This window comes from Chrysochloris asiatica, unplaced genomic scaffold (assembly GCF_000296735.1).
Source record: "Chrysochloris asiatica unplaced genomic scaffold, ChrAsi1.0 scaffold00025, whole genome shotgun sequence".
In the NCBI taxonomy this organism is placed as follows: Eukaryota; Metazoa; Chordata; class Mammalia; order Afrosoricida; family Chrysochloridae; genus Chrysochloris; species Chrysochloris asiatica.
In genome coordinates, this window is record NW_006408543.1 from 21,869,325 (window position 1) to 21,884,679 (window position 15,355).

At 43.2% G+C, this 15,355-nt stretch overlaps 1 protein-coding gene across 1 annotated transcript in view; it reads left to right on the forward strand.

The window, feature by feature from the left end:
• Positions 1-15,355, forward strand: part of KCNK10 (potassium channel, subfamily K, member 10) — a 226,624-nt gene that overhangs the window by 115,199 nt on the left and 96,070 nt on the right. Inside the window, exon 3 of the mRNA XM_006839589.1 lies at positions 6,508-6,625. Coding sequence (XP_006839652.1) covers positions 6,508-6,625 — 118 coding nt within the window. The remainder of the gene's footprint in view (positions 1-6,507; positions 6,626-15,355) is intronic.

Sequence of the window (15,355 nt, forward strand, 5' to 3'; positions counted from 1 at the left end):
GAACTGACTCGACAACACTTAAGAACAACAACAAAGTAAGGTTCAACCTCACCAGCTGCTCCTTGGAAGCCCTACACAAGGTTACTATGAGCTAGAACAGACTTAACAACAACAACAACAACATATATTCTAATATACATATATATATAGAGAGAGAGCTCTGGTAGCGTAGTGGTTACGAATTGGGCTGCGAACCACAAGGTCAGCAGTTCGAAACTACCAGCTGTTCTGTGGGAGAAACATGAGGCAGTCTGCTCCCGTAAAGATTTACAGCCTCGGAAACCCTGTGCAGGGTTGCTATGAGTCAGAACCGACTCCGCGGCACATAACAACAACATACAACATATGTATATGTATATATATATATATTCATCCTCATAAGACTGCTCTGGACTTGATAAAGGTTGAACTAATAAGTGAATAAAACAACACTTCCTGGCGTCGATAGTGGTTGAATCTCTATGCTATTCATATTACTCACTGGGCTTTGAAACTAAGTTTACACGTCTTCCATTGGGATACGTCATTATCGCTGTACTCAGCCATGACTAATGGGCTAGATTATCTTTTGCATCCTGAATACCGATAAAAAACTTGAAAACAAATGAATTTAATTTTAAAATGATTTACTTGGGTACAGACAATTATGGTCCATGAAAAAGTACTCTAGAAAATTAATAGGGTTTAGAACTATGAACTCAATTAGAAATATTGTTATTGAGTGAAAACCGATGCTATTAATTATAATGTCCGCAGTCAATTAAGATTGGGTTTTCCCTGCATGTACATTACTTGAATTTGCTGATTCATTTGAACTTTGATTATTAGCAGGAGCTGTCCTGGCCCATAAATCCCAGATAGCCTGGCTCAAATCTCATTCCTGAAATTGTGAAGAGTCCAAAGACCTCCCAGGTGTTTGGTGATTTGTTGGTGGGTTTATTTTTCTCTTCCTTATTCCTGGCTCTAACTCTTGCCCTCCCTGAATTACTTACATCAGTGGCTCCACTTGTGTTTAGGCACACTCTTGAACCTTGAACTTCTACATAATCTCTCCCTCAAGGCACATGCCTGTGTAGTTTATTTCATTGGTGAGAGAGAGAGGGATTTACTTCAGGATCAGAAGCAAGTTAAATGTGGTTATTAGATGGCGCTCATCTCGAAACTCCTGGGAATTGTTCCTGCTAACTAGGAGCCTTGTGGTGCAGTGGGTTAAGGGTTGGGTTGCTAACTGCAAGGTCAGCAGTCTTGAACCCGCCAGCTGCTCTGAGGGAGGGAGATGAGGCTGTCTGTGAAGACTGTCAGTCTGAGAATCTCTGAGGAGCAGTTCTCCTCTGTGCTGTGGAATCACTATGCATCTGATCAACTCAATGGTAGTGGTTGTTGGTTTAGTTGTTGCTGCAGACACTGAAATTCCACAATGTCCCTTGGCTTTGCTTTTTCTTTCATCTTTCTTTTCTTCCTCCTGTTTTCTGGCATTTCTGACTCTTTGTTCCCTCCCTCTCAGGACATATAAACTATTTCCCCCTACATCCCTCCTTTAGAATTGAATTTTTTTTTTTTTTTTTAATGTGGAGCAATTTGACTTTCTTCAGCTCTAAGAGCTAAATGAAGCTCTGTCTCTGCATATTCAAGGGAGCAGTCTAATGAACTATGGAAGATCCATTTAAGAGGCTCTGGTGGTGAAATGGCTAAGTGCTCCATTACTAACCAAAAATTTGGTGTTTGAATTCAGCCAGTGGGCCCATGGGGAAAGTCCTGGTGACCTGTCCATGAAGCAGTTCTATTGTCCAGGGGGGAACTTTGAGGGGGACATTGCCTTGAAGGCAGCTTACAACAAGGTGTCTTTTGCCTCAATTTTTGGACAAAGGTAGTCCATTTCCATGACCTCTGTCTGGAGTTGTAAGAGTTGGCCTGGGTGTTGGGGAGAAATACGCTCTGGGTCCCTTGTGTAGAGGAAAGAGATCAGGCTTGAGGCCAGATGGACAGAATTTGAATCCTGACTGCATAAACTTGGGGGAATTCCTTAATTCTTCTGAGCCCATATCCTCAGCTATAGTGTGGGGATAGCTCTATCTTTCAAGGGATGGTGGTGTTTATGTGCCGTGGAGTCGGTTTTGATTCATAGCAACCCTGTATAGGGTTTCCGAGGCTGTAAATCTTTACGAGAGCAGAAAGTCTCATCTTTGTCCTGCGGAGCAGCTGGTAGTTTTGAACTGCTGATCTTGAAGTTAGCAGCTTGATTCGTAACCACTACACTACCAGAGCTCCTTTCTTTCAAGGGGTGGAAGTCTAAAATGAAGTAGGTCTCCTAGAGCTTGTGGCTCAATGCAGACAACATTGTTAGTCTCTTTTACATTTCAACGGATAAACACTTTCCAAGGTTTACGTATACATTAAATATTTATAAATTGTATCATTAAAACAAAACCTTGAAAGAAATCTTACCTCGGGCGTTTTGATGAATCAGTCAATCATTCCAGTTCATCTATCCTGCAAACCCTTCAAGACTGCATGGGGTCTGCATATGAACTTTCTGTACAATTCTCATCACTGTTAAGACCCCATTGAACCAAAGCTCTCTTTGCAGCTTTGCAGAAGCTGTCAAGCTGAGGTACTGATGGTGGGATTTGGGGCACGTTAAGTAAGGTTCGTTCTGTTGTGCATAGGGTAAGGTTCAAGAGGCCTGGTGTGGCACTGTGCATTAATGAGTCAACTGCAAAGTTGTTAGAACTGCAAGGTCGGTGGTTCAAGCTCACCAGCCGCTCCTTGGAAACCCTATGCAGGATCACTATGAGTTGGAACTGACTCGACGACACTTAAGAACAAAGTGACTGAAGTCTTGAACTGTCCCCCAAATGGGCCCCTGAGAATGACATTCATGCTGAGCAGAGATACTGGTTAGGCCCTGTGGAGACTCTAGGTGGCTCAAACAGTTAATCACCCAGCTGTGCCTCGAAAGAAAGGTCTGGTAACCTACTTCTGAAAGGCCACATCCTATGAAGTCCTATACTCTGACTCACAAGAGCTGCTATGGGTTGGAATCAATTAGCAGTAAAAGGTTTGGTTTCATGGGCTGATGCTCATTCAGCACAAGGAAAATGGATATCTGATCTATAGTAAGGACTTGCCATCCGCCCCCTCTCTAAGGCAGAGCAGAATGAGGCCTTGGATGAATCAGCCATTGCTGTTAATTTGGAGCTGTGGGGTGGTGGCTCAGTGGCTAAGAGCTTGACTGGGAACCAAAGGTCAGCAGTTCCAACCCACTGGCTGCTCTGCAGGAGAAAGATGTGCCAGTCTGCTTCTGGAAGATTTCACAGCCTTGGAAGACCTATGTGAAGGCTTCACTTTGTCCATAGGATCACTGTGGGTCAGAGTCAGCACTATGGTAATGGGTTTGGTCAGGCAATTTAGTCAGCACTATGGTCAGGGTTTGGTCACTGATAAAGGCAGGCTGGCCATATTCTGTGCAGCCTGATTGTAAATTCTGTTACAAAGAGTGACCATCTAAAGCCTTCTGTATTGATTCATGGCCTTAGAAGCAGAAAGGACTAGACTAACGACTTCGTAAGCAAAAGAGGTCTAAAAAATTTCCTAATGAACAAACCACTGTCTAGAAGTCTTGTAGGATTCATAAACTAAAATTTTATCCATTTTTGAAGGGCTGTAAGAAAAGAAAAAAAGAAAGGAAAAATACATGGGAACTAAATGTGGTCTCCAGAGTGTAAAACATTTACTATCTGGTCGCTGATTTATAAAGTTTGAGAGAGCTCAGATTTATGAAAACAAATATAACGATGATTGTTTTTTAATTGGAAACTATCTCTTTAAATTTCGAGGAGATCTGTGAGCATGTGTAGTAGAACCCGCTGAGGGTGGGGCTGGGGTGCCCACTAGCTCAGGCACCCCTATAGTCACCAGAATGGAGGTACACAGACAGCACGGGACCAATGAACAGATACCAAAAGAGAAGAATGTCCACACTTTATCTCAGCAGTTCTGCCAGGTGTCTGTGGCTGCTCTGATCCTTCCCTCCTGCTTGATCTCACCCAAGATGGCGGCTCCTGGAGCAGCTGAGAGTCCCGGACTAGAAAGCAATGGATTTCTTGCTTCTGCCACAAATTCCCCTAGCTGTGAGCCTTCCAACCTTCTAAATATTCCTTTATATGTGGTTCAGGGTTCTGGGACCATCCCCTGAGCCTGCTTGGTCGGATATTCTGTGTTGTTGGCAGAGCTCCTTTACTACACGTCCACCCCATCTGCCATCTTGTTTGTTCTTTCTGATGATTGTTTTTTGTAGCTGTAATGTGACTTATGACAACGACCCTATGCCTGTTTTAACATACTTTTCTGTGTGTTGTGTGGGATAAGTACATGAAGGGACATCAAAAAGTTCTTTGAAAGTTCCATTTAATTCCATTTTTTAATGAAACTTTTAATGCCCCCTTATACTTGTTGTTATGTGCCATGGAGTCGGTTCCCACTCATAGCAACCCTGTACAGGGTTTCCGAGGCTATAAATCTTTATCGGAGCAGAAAGTCTCATCTTTCTCCCATGGAACAGCTGGTAGTTTCGAACTGCTGTCCCTGAGGTTCGCAACCTGATTCATAACCACTATGCTACCAGAGCTCCATCCCCTTATACTTACACTTCAATATATAATTTTTTCTAGCTATCTCTACAGAAAGGGCCCTGGTGGTGCAAAGGTTAAGCCCTTGACTGCTAACCCAAAGATTAGCAGTTTGAACCTACCAACAGGTCCATGGGAGAAAGATACAGCAGTTAGCTGCGGCCCTGCAGCCTTAGAAACCCTCTGGGGCAGTTCTAGTCTGTCCTGAAGGACCGCTGTGAGTTGGAGTCCACTTGATGGCAATGGATTAGGTTTCCTTTTTGATGGGAATAATGTCTGTAGACATACAAGAGGGCTTAACCAATACCTCACCAGGGCTTCTTGCTGTAGAGATAGCTCTGCCTGCTTCTTTAAAGATTACAGCTAAGAACACCCTCTGGAGTAGTTCTCCCGTGTCACATGGAGGCCTCGATGACAACAGCTTACAACAGTTACACAGTGTATTTGAATTTCAAATCCAGTTGTCAGTGAGGAATCACTTGTTTATTTTTAAGAGGAATGTGTGTGTGTGTGTGTGTGTGTGTAGGAGTTGACATTGGCGTCTATTTGTGAAATCCTGACTTGGCGCTGGGCATTGGACCAAGTGTGTTACATGGACCATTTCACTGAATCCTCCCAACAACTCTATGAGGGAAGATAGCATTATCCCCAAATGAGGAAACGTGGACTTAGAGACGTTAAAATCACCTGCACAGGTTTTGAAATGAATAAGGGGTGGGACCAGGAGAGCTGATCCTGGAGCCCAAGCTCTGAACTCTTACATTACTGAAACAAGCTCAATGCAAAACCTTCTCAGTGGAAATGACAAGAGTGAAAAGGCAACCAACCAAAAGCCTGCGCCCAGGATGACCGCTTTGGGTGAACAGCCTTCTAGATGTCTTTGCTTGTATCTGTATAGCAGTAGTATGCTTCTTCTTGTTGTTAAGTGCTGTTGAGTCGGTTCTGACTCATAACGACCTTGTGTAGGGTTTCCAAGGAGCAGCTGGTGGATGTGAACTGCGGACCTTGTGGTTCACAGTCTAGTGTTGATCCTAGGTCACCACACTTGGTATCCATGCATTTTGTATAATTTGGATCATCTGGTGCCTGCAATTTTTACAGAAATGGCACTGCACTATGGATCTTAATATGCCTACTGGTATACTAGTTAAATCACTTGGCTGCTAACCAGTACATCAGTGGGTTGGACCCACCTCGTAGCTCCTTGGAATAAAAGACCTGCTGACCTGCTCCCGTAAAGATTATTGTATTTGGCAAATAACGTGTGCTGTGTTGAAAATAAATAAATAAATAAAAGCAGAGTGCACGTCCCACAATCCTTCCATGCGGTAGTACTCAATTGACAAACGTCCGCTGTGTACGCTATTCACATAACAGTACGGAAACCCAATGAGGTCAGTTCCAGTCTGTCTTATGGGGTTACTATGAGTAAGAATAGACTTGATGGCACCCAGTAACTCTGAATCTCCTGTTGTTAGTTAGGTGTTGTTGAGTTTTAGGTGTTTTTTTTTTCCCCCCACTTAAAACCAATTTTCTAATTTTAATAACTAGCTGCATAGTCAAGGAGCCAAGGTGGCGCTGTAGGATAAGCACTGGAATGCTAGCTACAAGGTTGGTAGTTCAAACCCACCAGCGGCTCCTCAGGAGAACCATAGAACGATGAGGCTTTCTGTAAAGATGTGCAGCCCCGGATGCCCTATCCAGGGCCACTGTGAGTTGGAATTGATGAGATGGCAGTGATTTTTGTTTTTGTTTTTGAGGTGCATAGTCACTTGATGGCTCTACCCTCCTCTTAGCCAGTCCTCTCCAGATCAGGGCAGGTTCTGGAGCTGGGAAGTCATTCATTAACTAGCCTGATGCCTTCTCTCTGTCTTTGCAGCATGCCCTTGATGCAGACAATGCGGGAGTCAGCCCGATAGGAAACTCTTCCAACAACAGCAGTCACTGGGACCTTGGAAGTGCCTTTTTCTTTGCTGGAACCGTCATCACAACCATAGGTATCCATTGGTTTGCTATTATCTTTCCCCTGCAGGTCATCATGAATAATGGCATGGCTTAGTCAACCTTGGTTTTGTTCTTCTAGAACACAGCCGTCTCAGGTTCAAAGGAGCCTTATGAAACACTGTCAAATTAGTGCTGGCCTGCGGCTTTCAGTAAAAGGCCCAGCCAACGAAGAATCTCTTTTTCAGAATGAAAGGCTGGGGAGCCTTTACTTTGAAAGGTCTTGGTGAAAAGCTTAGAGTACAAAATACGGATTGGTGACTTGAACTCAGACTGCTCAGCTGAGCTCAAATTCCTTTTCAATTTAAATGTGTACCTCTTTTTAAAGATATATGTGCAATAATTAACATGTTCTTCAATTTTGTATAATGAAAAACCTCAGCCTCTGCCCCTCTTTCCTTTTGTCACCAAAGACAAACACTTTCAGCTGATCCTTTTGATGTTCCTCTCCATGTCTTCTTGAATTTTCAGTTCGAGGGATTATTTCTTGACTTCCTGGCCCTAAGACTGGATGCTCTCTTTCCGTTCTCCAATAAGTCCTTGTGTGGTGCTGTAGGATCTGCACTGGACTGCTAACCAAAACGTCAATGCTTCAAACCTACTAGCCGCTTCTTGGAAGACTTATACAGAATCACTGTGAATCCGAACCCACTTGACAGCAGTTAACAACAACAACGGCATCTTCCCCATAGCAGTACTTTAGGATAAACACTAAACAACTAACTGCAAGGTCGATAGCTCAAACTCACCAGCTGCTCCAAGGGAGAAATGTGAGACTTTCTGTTCCTTTCAAGACTCATAGCTTCAGAAACCCTATACAGACAGGGACACTGTGAGTCAGAATCGACCAGACTGCAGTGGGATTGAGTTTTGGGTTTAGGCATTGCTCCACTGTGCTCTGATGTTTGTGTTGTTGGGGATAGAGCAGATGCCAGCTTGAGTTTTTCACAGTTTATAAGTGACTTGATCTTACTGTCTAGCTGCCCCCCAAATTTATTTATCTGTCAGCTGGTAACACTATTGGGATTTGTCATTTTCATTTGAGGAACGTTTTGGATGTGATCTTGAAACGTTTTCTCTGCTGGATGGTTTTAGTTTTATTCTTTGGGGATTCCAACTATTGTGTTGTTGCTAAGAGCTGTTGAGTCAGTTCCGACTCACAATGACTCTGTATAGGGTTTCTGAGGAGCAGCTGGTGAGTTTGAACTGCCAACCTTGTGGTTCAAACCAGTCTGGCTGTCTAGTGCATTATCCCACAGCACCACACCAGGACTCCATGCCCACTATAAGCACATATATATGACTTCTCATCTGTCTTCTGTGTCTGTCACTTTCTTTATCCTCCTTTGCAACTTAAAGCATTTATTTCTCATTTTGTGAATTGTGTCCTCTGTTCCTTTTTGAGTTTTTTTCCCCCACAGTGCTTATTCTTCCTACTGCTTCTTCCAATTTTGTTTTTAGCTTTGTGATTGTTTGGGGATTCCCCAACCTCTGTTGGAACCCACAGCTGCCCTTTGGGAGAAGATAAGACAGTCTGCTGCCATAAAAATGTACAGCCTCCAAAACCCCATGGAGTAGTTCTCCTTGTGCTATAGGGTCACTAGGAGTTGGAACCAACTTGACAGCAGTGACTTTTTCAGACAATAATTTCATTGTTGTTATAGTTCTCAGGTGCCATCAAGTTGGTTGTGACTCAGACCGACCCTGTATAGGGTTTCCGATGAGGCAAATCTTTATGGGAGCAGAAAGCCTCATCTTTCTACCAGATCCACCTTGTGGTTCACAGTCCAGTGCTGACCCTATAGGACTACCAGTGTTCCTTAGTGTCTATTTAACCTTTACTGTCAATTTCCAATTTTTTCCTTGATTTCTTGCACTTCTACTCTGTGGTTTCTCTGTGAAAATTCTTAGAGGTGATTGCTTCATATTTGGTCACAATTTTTGTCTAGTTTGGGCATCAGCTTTCTGATGCGTGTCTTTTATCTCTTGGGTAAGTTTTGCTTTTTTGACATTTTTCTTTACATCTGATGGCAGATGTAAAGATGGCAGCTTTACATCTATACTGGGCCAGCTTCCTTTCTGATTCTTCATCTTGGATGAATTGGCTATTCCTAGGTCTGTTTGTCTGTCTGTTGAATGTCTGTCAGTCAAGGGAGAGGAGAACAGGGAGAGACATTAGGGGTCACCTTCCAGGTTGGACATCCCAAGACTCTCTTCATCTCTGTTGCCAAAGAGATCAAGTGTTTTCCACAGATAGGACCCATCTGGGTTGTTCTTTGTTTGTTTTGTCTCTTCTGTTTTTCTGAACCAGATGAAGTTCAGGAGGGCTTCTGCTGGTAGCCTTCCTTACCCTGTGTTTCACACTTGGTGCAAACAAGGATGTCTCTTTTGGAATTCAAGGTGAACCCTCACATTTATAACTGGATCTCTTGCTTCCCCTTTCTGACATCTGTCACTGATAGACCCTCTTAACATTTTCTGGACTTCTTTTACCCCCTCCCCCAATCCCCTAATGGCTAATTCCTGGCATAGTGCCGCAGGATAAACTCGACGGCAAGGTCAGTTTGAACCACAAGGTCAGTGGTTCAAACTAACCAGACTCTCCTTGGAAGCCCTATGTAGGGTTCCTATGAGTCAGAAACAACTTGACGGCACTTAACAATAACAACAACATAGCTTGTTCTCAGCTTTTTAAATTGACTTTTATACATACGAGGGGACTTCAAACAGTTCATGGAAAAAGCGGAATTAGAAGATAGTGGAATATTTCTATGAAGTTTGAAGCCCCCTTGTACGCTGGAACCTGTAAGTTATATCCTTTTCCTAGAGCTGCTGAATATGCGTTTCAGGATTTTCTGCCTCTACGGTGCTAGTGGTGGTTGTGAACCACTGATTTAGTTCTAACTCATAGTGACCTTGTGTAGGGGTTCTGAGCCTGAAAATCATTTACAGGAGCAGAAAGCTTTATCTTTCTTCTGTGGAGCAACTGGTAGATTCGAACTACTAACCTTGCGGTTAGCAGCCCAGCTTGTAATCTTCTATGCTACCAGGGTGGCTCCTTTTACGCCTCTATGCAATAGTAGATTGTTGTTGCTGTTAAGTGCCATAGATTCATAGGTACTGGTTTGAACCACCAACCTTGCAGTTAGCAGTCCATTGTTTATCCTACAGCGCCACACCAGAACTCCACAAGAGTGAATTATTGTTGTTAAGTGCTGTGGAGTCGGTTCCAACTCATAGGGGCACTGTATAGGGCGTCAAAGGCTTTTAAATCTTTGTGGGAACAAAAAGCTTCATCTTTCTTTCTCCTGCAGAGCAGCTGGTGGGCTCGAACCCTGGACTGTATAGTTTGTAGTCCAGTGCTTATTGTAGCACTGCCATAAAAATTCTTATTCAGAATATACAAGAATAAGAGAATAAGAGATGCATGGTCCACACAGTTCACAGCAGTGATGGGTAGACTTTGAAAGATCCATTTGCCCTTTCAGTTGAGCGATTCCTTCATTAAACCTGTTTACTCTGCCTGGGAAGAACTCTCTTGGCTATTAGTCTTCAAGACCTTAGCTCTGCCTTCTGGGAGGCTCTTCCCTGGCCCTTATCCTTCATGACCTCATCTTAAGCGGGCTTTGGAGAGCGTGCATTCCTTGGGGAGATGCACAGTTTTCATAGTTGACTTCCTTTTATCGCCAGTTCTGTTTTTTAAGCGTTGTTTCATATGCATAGGGTTTTGTTTTTAGACCCAAGCCATCAGGACCCGGGTTTTTCTCCACTGATAGAATCATGAAATGTATGTGCAACAAAAAGTTTGGGAATGAAAGAAAGTTGTTATCCCTGTTTAGAAAGCCTCTTACTCTGATTATGTAACATGCTAGCTTTAGACTTGCAAATTGGCATACTATTCACAGGTATTAGAGATTTACAGTCCACTTCTGGGCCTGGCAGCCAGGAACCTTTTCTGACACTCCAGACTAGGTTGGGCCACATCAGCACACAGTCTTACTACACAACCACAGAAGCCAGGTGGTCTGGCACAGTGTCCTTGAAGGGCAAAAAGTGTGATGAAACTCAAGAGTGCCTGAGAGCATCAAGGAAGACCAGTGTCAAGCTACTTCTTGTCCACCAGCTTGTTGCTTATAATGGGGAAATGTGCCATACATTTTAGGACACATGATGTGGTGCTGTAGGATAAGCACTGGACTGATAACCACAAGGTAAGTGGTTCAGACCCACCAACTGCTGCTTGGAAACCCTATACAGGGTCACTATGAGTCAGAACCAACTCCCTGGTACTTAACAACAGCAGCAACATAGTAAAATCATTAAAATGGAGAGAGACTGGGTCATTTTAAGGGGTTGTTGTTGTTGTTAAGTGCCCTCGTATCCGTTCTGACTCACAGTGACCCTGTGTAGGTGTTCTGAGCAGCAGCTGGTGGGTTTGAACTGCTGACTTTGTAGTTAGCAGCCCATACTTACACTACAGTTCCACTGGAAAATATATTCTAGGATCCAATATTGGATCAATGAGACATGTCAAAACAATTGGCATAGTGTGCTTATAAAATACCTTTATTTATTATAAAATAAATAAAGACTGTCCATGTTATTTACATAAAAATGACATATTAAAGAAAATAGGGAAAGGGAATGCTAATTTTCTTGTTTCCTAAAATGACTACCTGATGTCTATAGCTATATGGACTCCTGGTGTGGCACTGTAGGATCAGCACTGGACTGTGAACCATTAGGTTGGCAGTTCAAACTCAACAACTGCTCCTTGGAAACCCTATACAGGGTCATTATACAGTCGGAGCTGACTTGATGGCACTTAACAACACATAGCTATAATTACATACACATTAATATCAGTGATGTGACTTGTGTGCTTTATACTTGACATTGTATAAGAGGGATTCAGCTCCACTTGCCCAATAAAGAACATGCCTCATGTAGCACTTTCTGCCCCCCCCCGTTCTTAAGTCTTGACACTGAAATTTTTGAGTGTGTGCAAATGACTCTTTAGTCCTTAAAGTATGAGTCCGTGGCTTCTGCTGTGCAACATCCCTGTATGTATTCCCCTTTTGTCCCGATGATCATAATCTAACAGCCCTTTTCCCGTGCTCAGCCTCCAGGCCCCAGAGGAAGGATCACTTTGTTTAGCTGAAGAAACTCAGTGGCTTGTTCCTCTGGCCACAGTCATTAGTTCAGAGCCAGGCTCCTGATCTGAATTAGGCCAATAAGAACCTCATTTCCTGGACTTTTCCTTGAGCTTTGTGAGATGTGACTTCCTTTTTCTTACTGGATGCAAACTTGGAAAGTGATGGGTGCCACCAATCATTTTCTTTCCCCATGGGATGCATTGCTGTGAATTTGGTTAACACTCAAAAAAAAAAAAAAAGCTAAATGAGGTCCTTCTCATATGCTTTGAGCTCTGGCTCTAACAACCAGGGCCATTGAATTTCCTTTTTTTTAAGCTTAAGCTAGTCTGTGTTGGATTTTCTATCACTTGCAACTGAGAAAATTCCTAACTAATGTACTTATGGAGTCCTGGTGTGAAACTATTGTATAAGCACTGGACTGCTAACTGCAAGATCAGTGCTGCAAACCCATCAGTCTCTCCTCAGAAACCCTATACAGGGTTGTAATGAGTCGGAACTGACTCGATGGCACTTAACAACAACAACAACAATGGTAATTCATTTATCATTCATGGTGGTAATGCTTAGAAGAAAACTGAGAGCCTAGTAATTCCTTCCATTCTTCCTGAGACATTTGCTAGTATTTTAGGAGTCAGGCAATGGAGCACCTGAAGCGGAGGAGCTGTCTTTTCATTAGTTGTAAAATATACACATATTAGAGTCCTGGTGTGGTGCTGTTGGATAAGCACTGGACTGCTAACCACAAGGTCATGGTTCAAACCCACCGGCCGCTCCTTGGAAACCCTGTACTTGGTTGCTATGAGTTGGAACCATCTGGATGGCACTTAACAACACCAGACACACATATCAGCCTCCTTGGTTGGATTAAATGCTCAACTACTAGCTGAAAGGTTGGAGGTTTGAACCCATCCAGAGCTGCCTTAGAGACAGGCCTGCTGATCTACAAGGGGAATAAACTACTATCTGCGCTCCAGTTACATTAAAATGCCTGTGTACATGAAACAATTCTGTCAGATAGACGAGTGGCAGTGGATTATGCAGTAAATCATTTGCAAATCAGCCCTGGCTCTGCCTCTGAAGTAATCCATGACAGTCTTGGGTTTTGAAAAGTTTGTGTGAGATTGGTACTGAAACAAGTCATGAAAGAATATCAATAGAAGTTTTCGGACATCTGTAAACAAACTTTGGACTGCTACTCAAAGGAAGCTAAAAGTTTCTAAAATAAATTGTTAACTGGTGATGAGACATGGCTTCATCACTATGAGCCTGAGAGTAAATGGCAGCGTATGGAAGGGAGCTGGATTGGCAAAGTGGCAGCATCAATGGGCTCAAGCGTGGCAACAATTGTGAGGTTAGCCCAGGACCAGGTAGTGTTTCGTTCTGTTGTGCAGAAGGTCTCTATGAGTTGGTACTGACTCGATGGCACCTAACAACAACAACAACAACAACAACAACATGGAATGCAAACATCCTCAATTACTGATCAAAAATTAACTCAAAAGTCAGCCATCAGCTGGGAAATTGATGCTTACAATTTTAGGGATTCTCAAGGGCCAGTATTGGAACACAGTCAGGAAAAAGGTTCAACGATCCACAGTGCTCATTAACAGTGAGATGCTCACTGAAGAGCTGAAGCTTAAATTTGGGATTAAACATATAGGACTGCTATCCAAGGGCTTTGTGATCTTGCATGACAACGCACATCCACATACCTGTACCTACACTGTTGATACTTTCACCTGTTTTGTCCCCTGAAAGCAACCCTTCGAGGACAAAGATTCACCTCTGATGAAGAAGTGAAAAGAGTGTGCATTCGTGGCTCATAGCTCAGCCTAAAACGTTTTTTTTTTAAATAAGGAAATACGAAAGTTTGTTGACAGATGGACAAAGTGTATTGAAAAGCAAGGAGATCGTGTCTAAAAATGATGCATTTGTCTTTTCTAAAAGTTGATGAAAAGCAAATTCTACAGCCAGATTGCAGATAATGTTTAACTCACCCTCATCATTGGGAAGGCTGCAGCCTTGAGAACTCTCTGGAACAATTCTACTCTGCACACAGGGGCTCGCCATAAGTCCACAGTCGACTTGACAGCAGCAAACAGCAATATTATGTTGATGTAATTTGTGATATAATATTGTGAATATTTGTCCATATGAAAAAACAAAAACAACCCATCATTGTGCTGGAGGGGTGCTCTTCCTCTCCGGTGGTTTTCTTTGGGGAGATTCCCCAAGACTTGTTGTGTCACAGGGCTTGGACCTTTTAGACTCTCAGCAGATTTCTTTCCTGAAAGGATCTTATGAGTAACATGAGCTTTTGTAGTTTTCATACATACAGAAATAGACTCATTCTATAGAATGTGTAGATGGACAGCTTAGGAATAACAGGGAATTTTCTAAAAAGCAGGCTACTGCTCAGTATCAGTGGTGTCTTTTATCTGAAGGTATCACACTGCAGATTTATTTATAAGTTTTTCATGTGTTTGGAGTACCTGGGCAGTGCAAACGGTTAACCTACTTGGCTACTAATGATGATTAGAGCTCACCCAGAGGTTCCCCTGAAGAAAGGTGTAGTGGCCTACGTTCTACAAATCACCCAGTGAAAACCCTATGTAGTACCATTCCACTCTGACATATGTGGGATTACCATGTGTCAGAATCGGCTTCATGACAACTCTTTTCCTCCATGTGTTCAGATACATAACCCTATAAGTGTGTAGCCAAAAGGAAGACACTCAGACACTTTCTTTGCATCAGTTGCCCTGCCACAAGACAAACAGACTCCACTTGGTCTTTGTCCAGAGCACCCTCCCCGCTTTCTCAGCAGCCGATTTTAACGTGAGCATCTCCTTTATCTTTGGTGGTTGTTTCTGCTTCTGGGTCCCCAGAAGCTAGCTTTTCTAAGCTGGTGGAATGATCACGCCTGTGTGAAGCTGCTCTTCCATAAAAATTTCACTTATAGGCTAGCTGCAAATGACTGAGTTCTCACCAAGAGCTGTGAAATGCAATTTGATGTTAGTCTCTGGGGCATTTTCAGCTTGTGTCACCTGGCTATGCCTACAGCAGTAAGGTCCCACCAGATGGCAATCTGCTACTAAGCCACTCTCTTGGCAGCCTCCATTAGGGGTTGTCTGTGTGAAGGGACCTAGGTAGGTGTTTGTCCTAACCCAAGGCTTTGGAAATAGCAGTCATTGTGATTGACATTTACTGAGTGCTTCCTAAGTGCCAGGCACGTGATCTCATGTAAGCCTCCCATTAACCACACGTGTTAGTTACTGTTAATTGAATGAGAAGACGGAGAGGCAGAGAAGTTAAGTAACTTGTCTGATAGCTCACAGTTATAAACAGTGGAGTCCAGCTACATTCATAGTTTAGCAGGTAGCTCCGTACAAAATGAAGCTGTGGTCCCGTGTTTAGAAAATTATCAAGAATATCAAGCTAGTAACAGCAGATCTTGAAAGAAAGCACAGGGTCTTCTAAGTACAGGGGGGCCTGTGTGACTGGCTGCCTAGTGCACTTGCCCAGAATGCCAGCCCTGTAGATACGGATAGTGGTGGTGGTGGTAGTGTG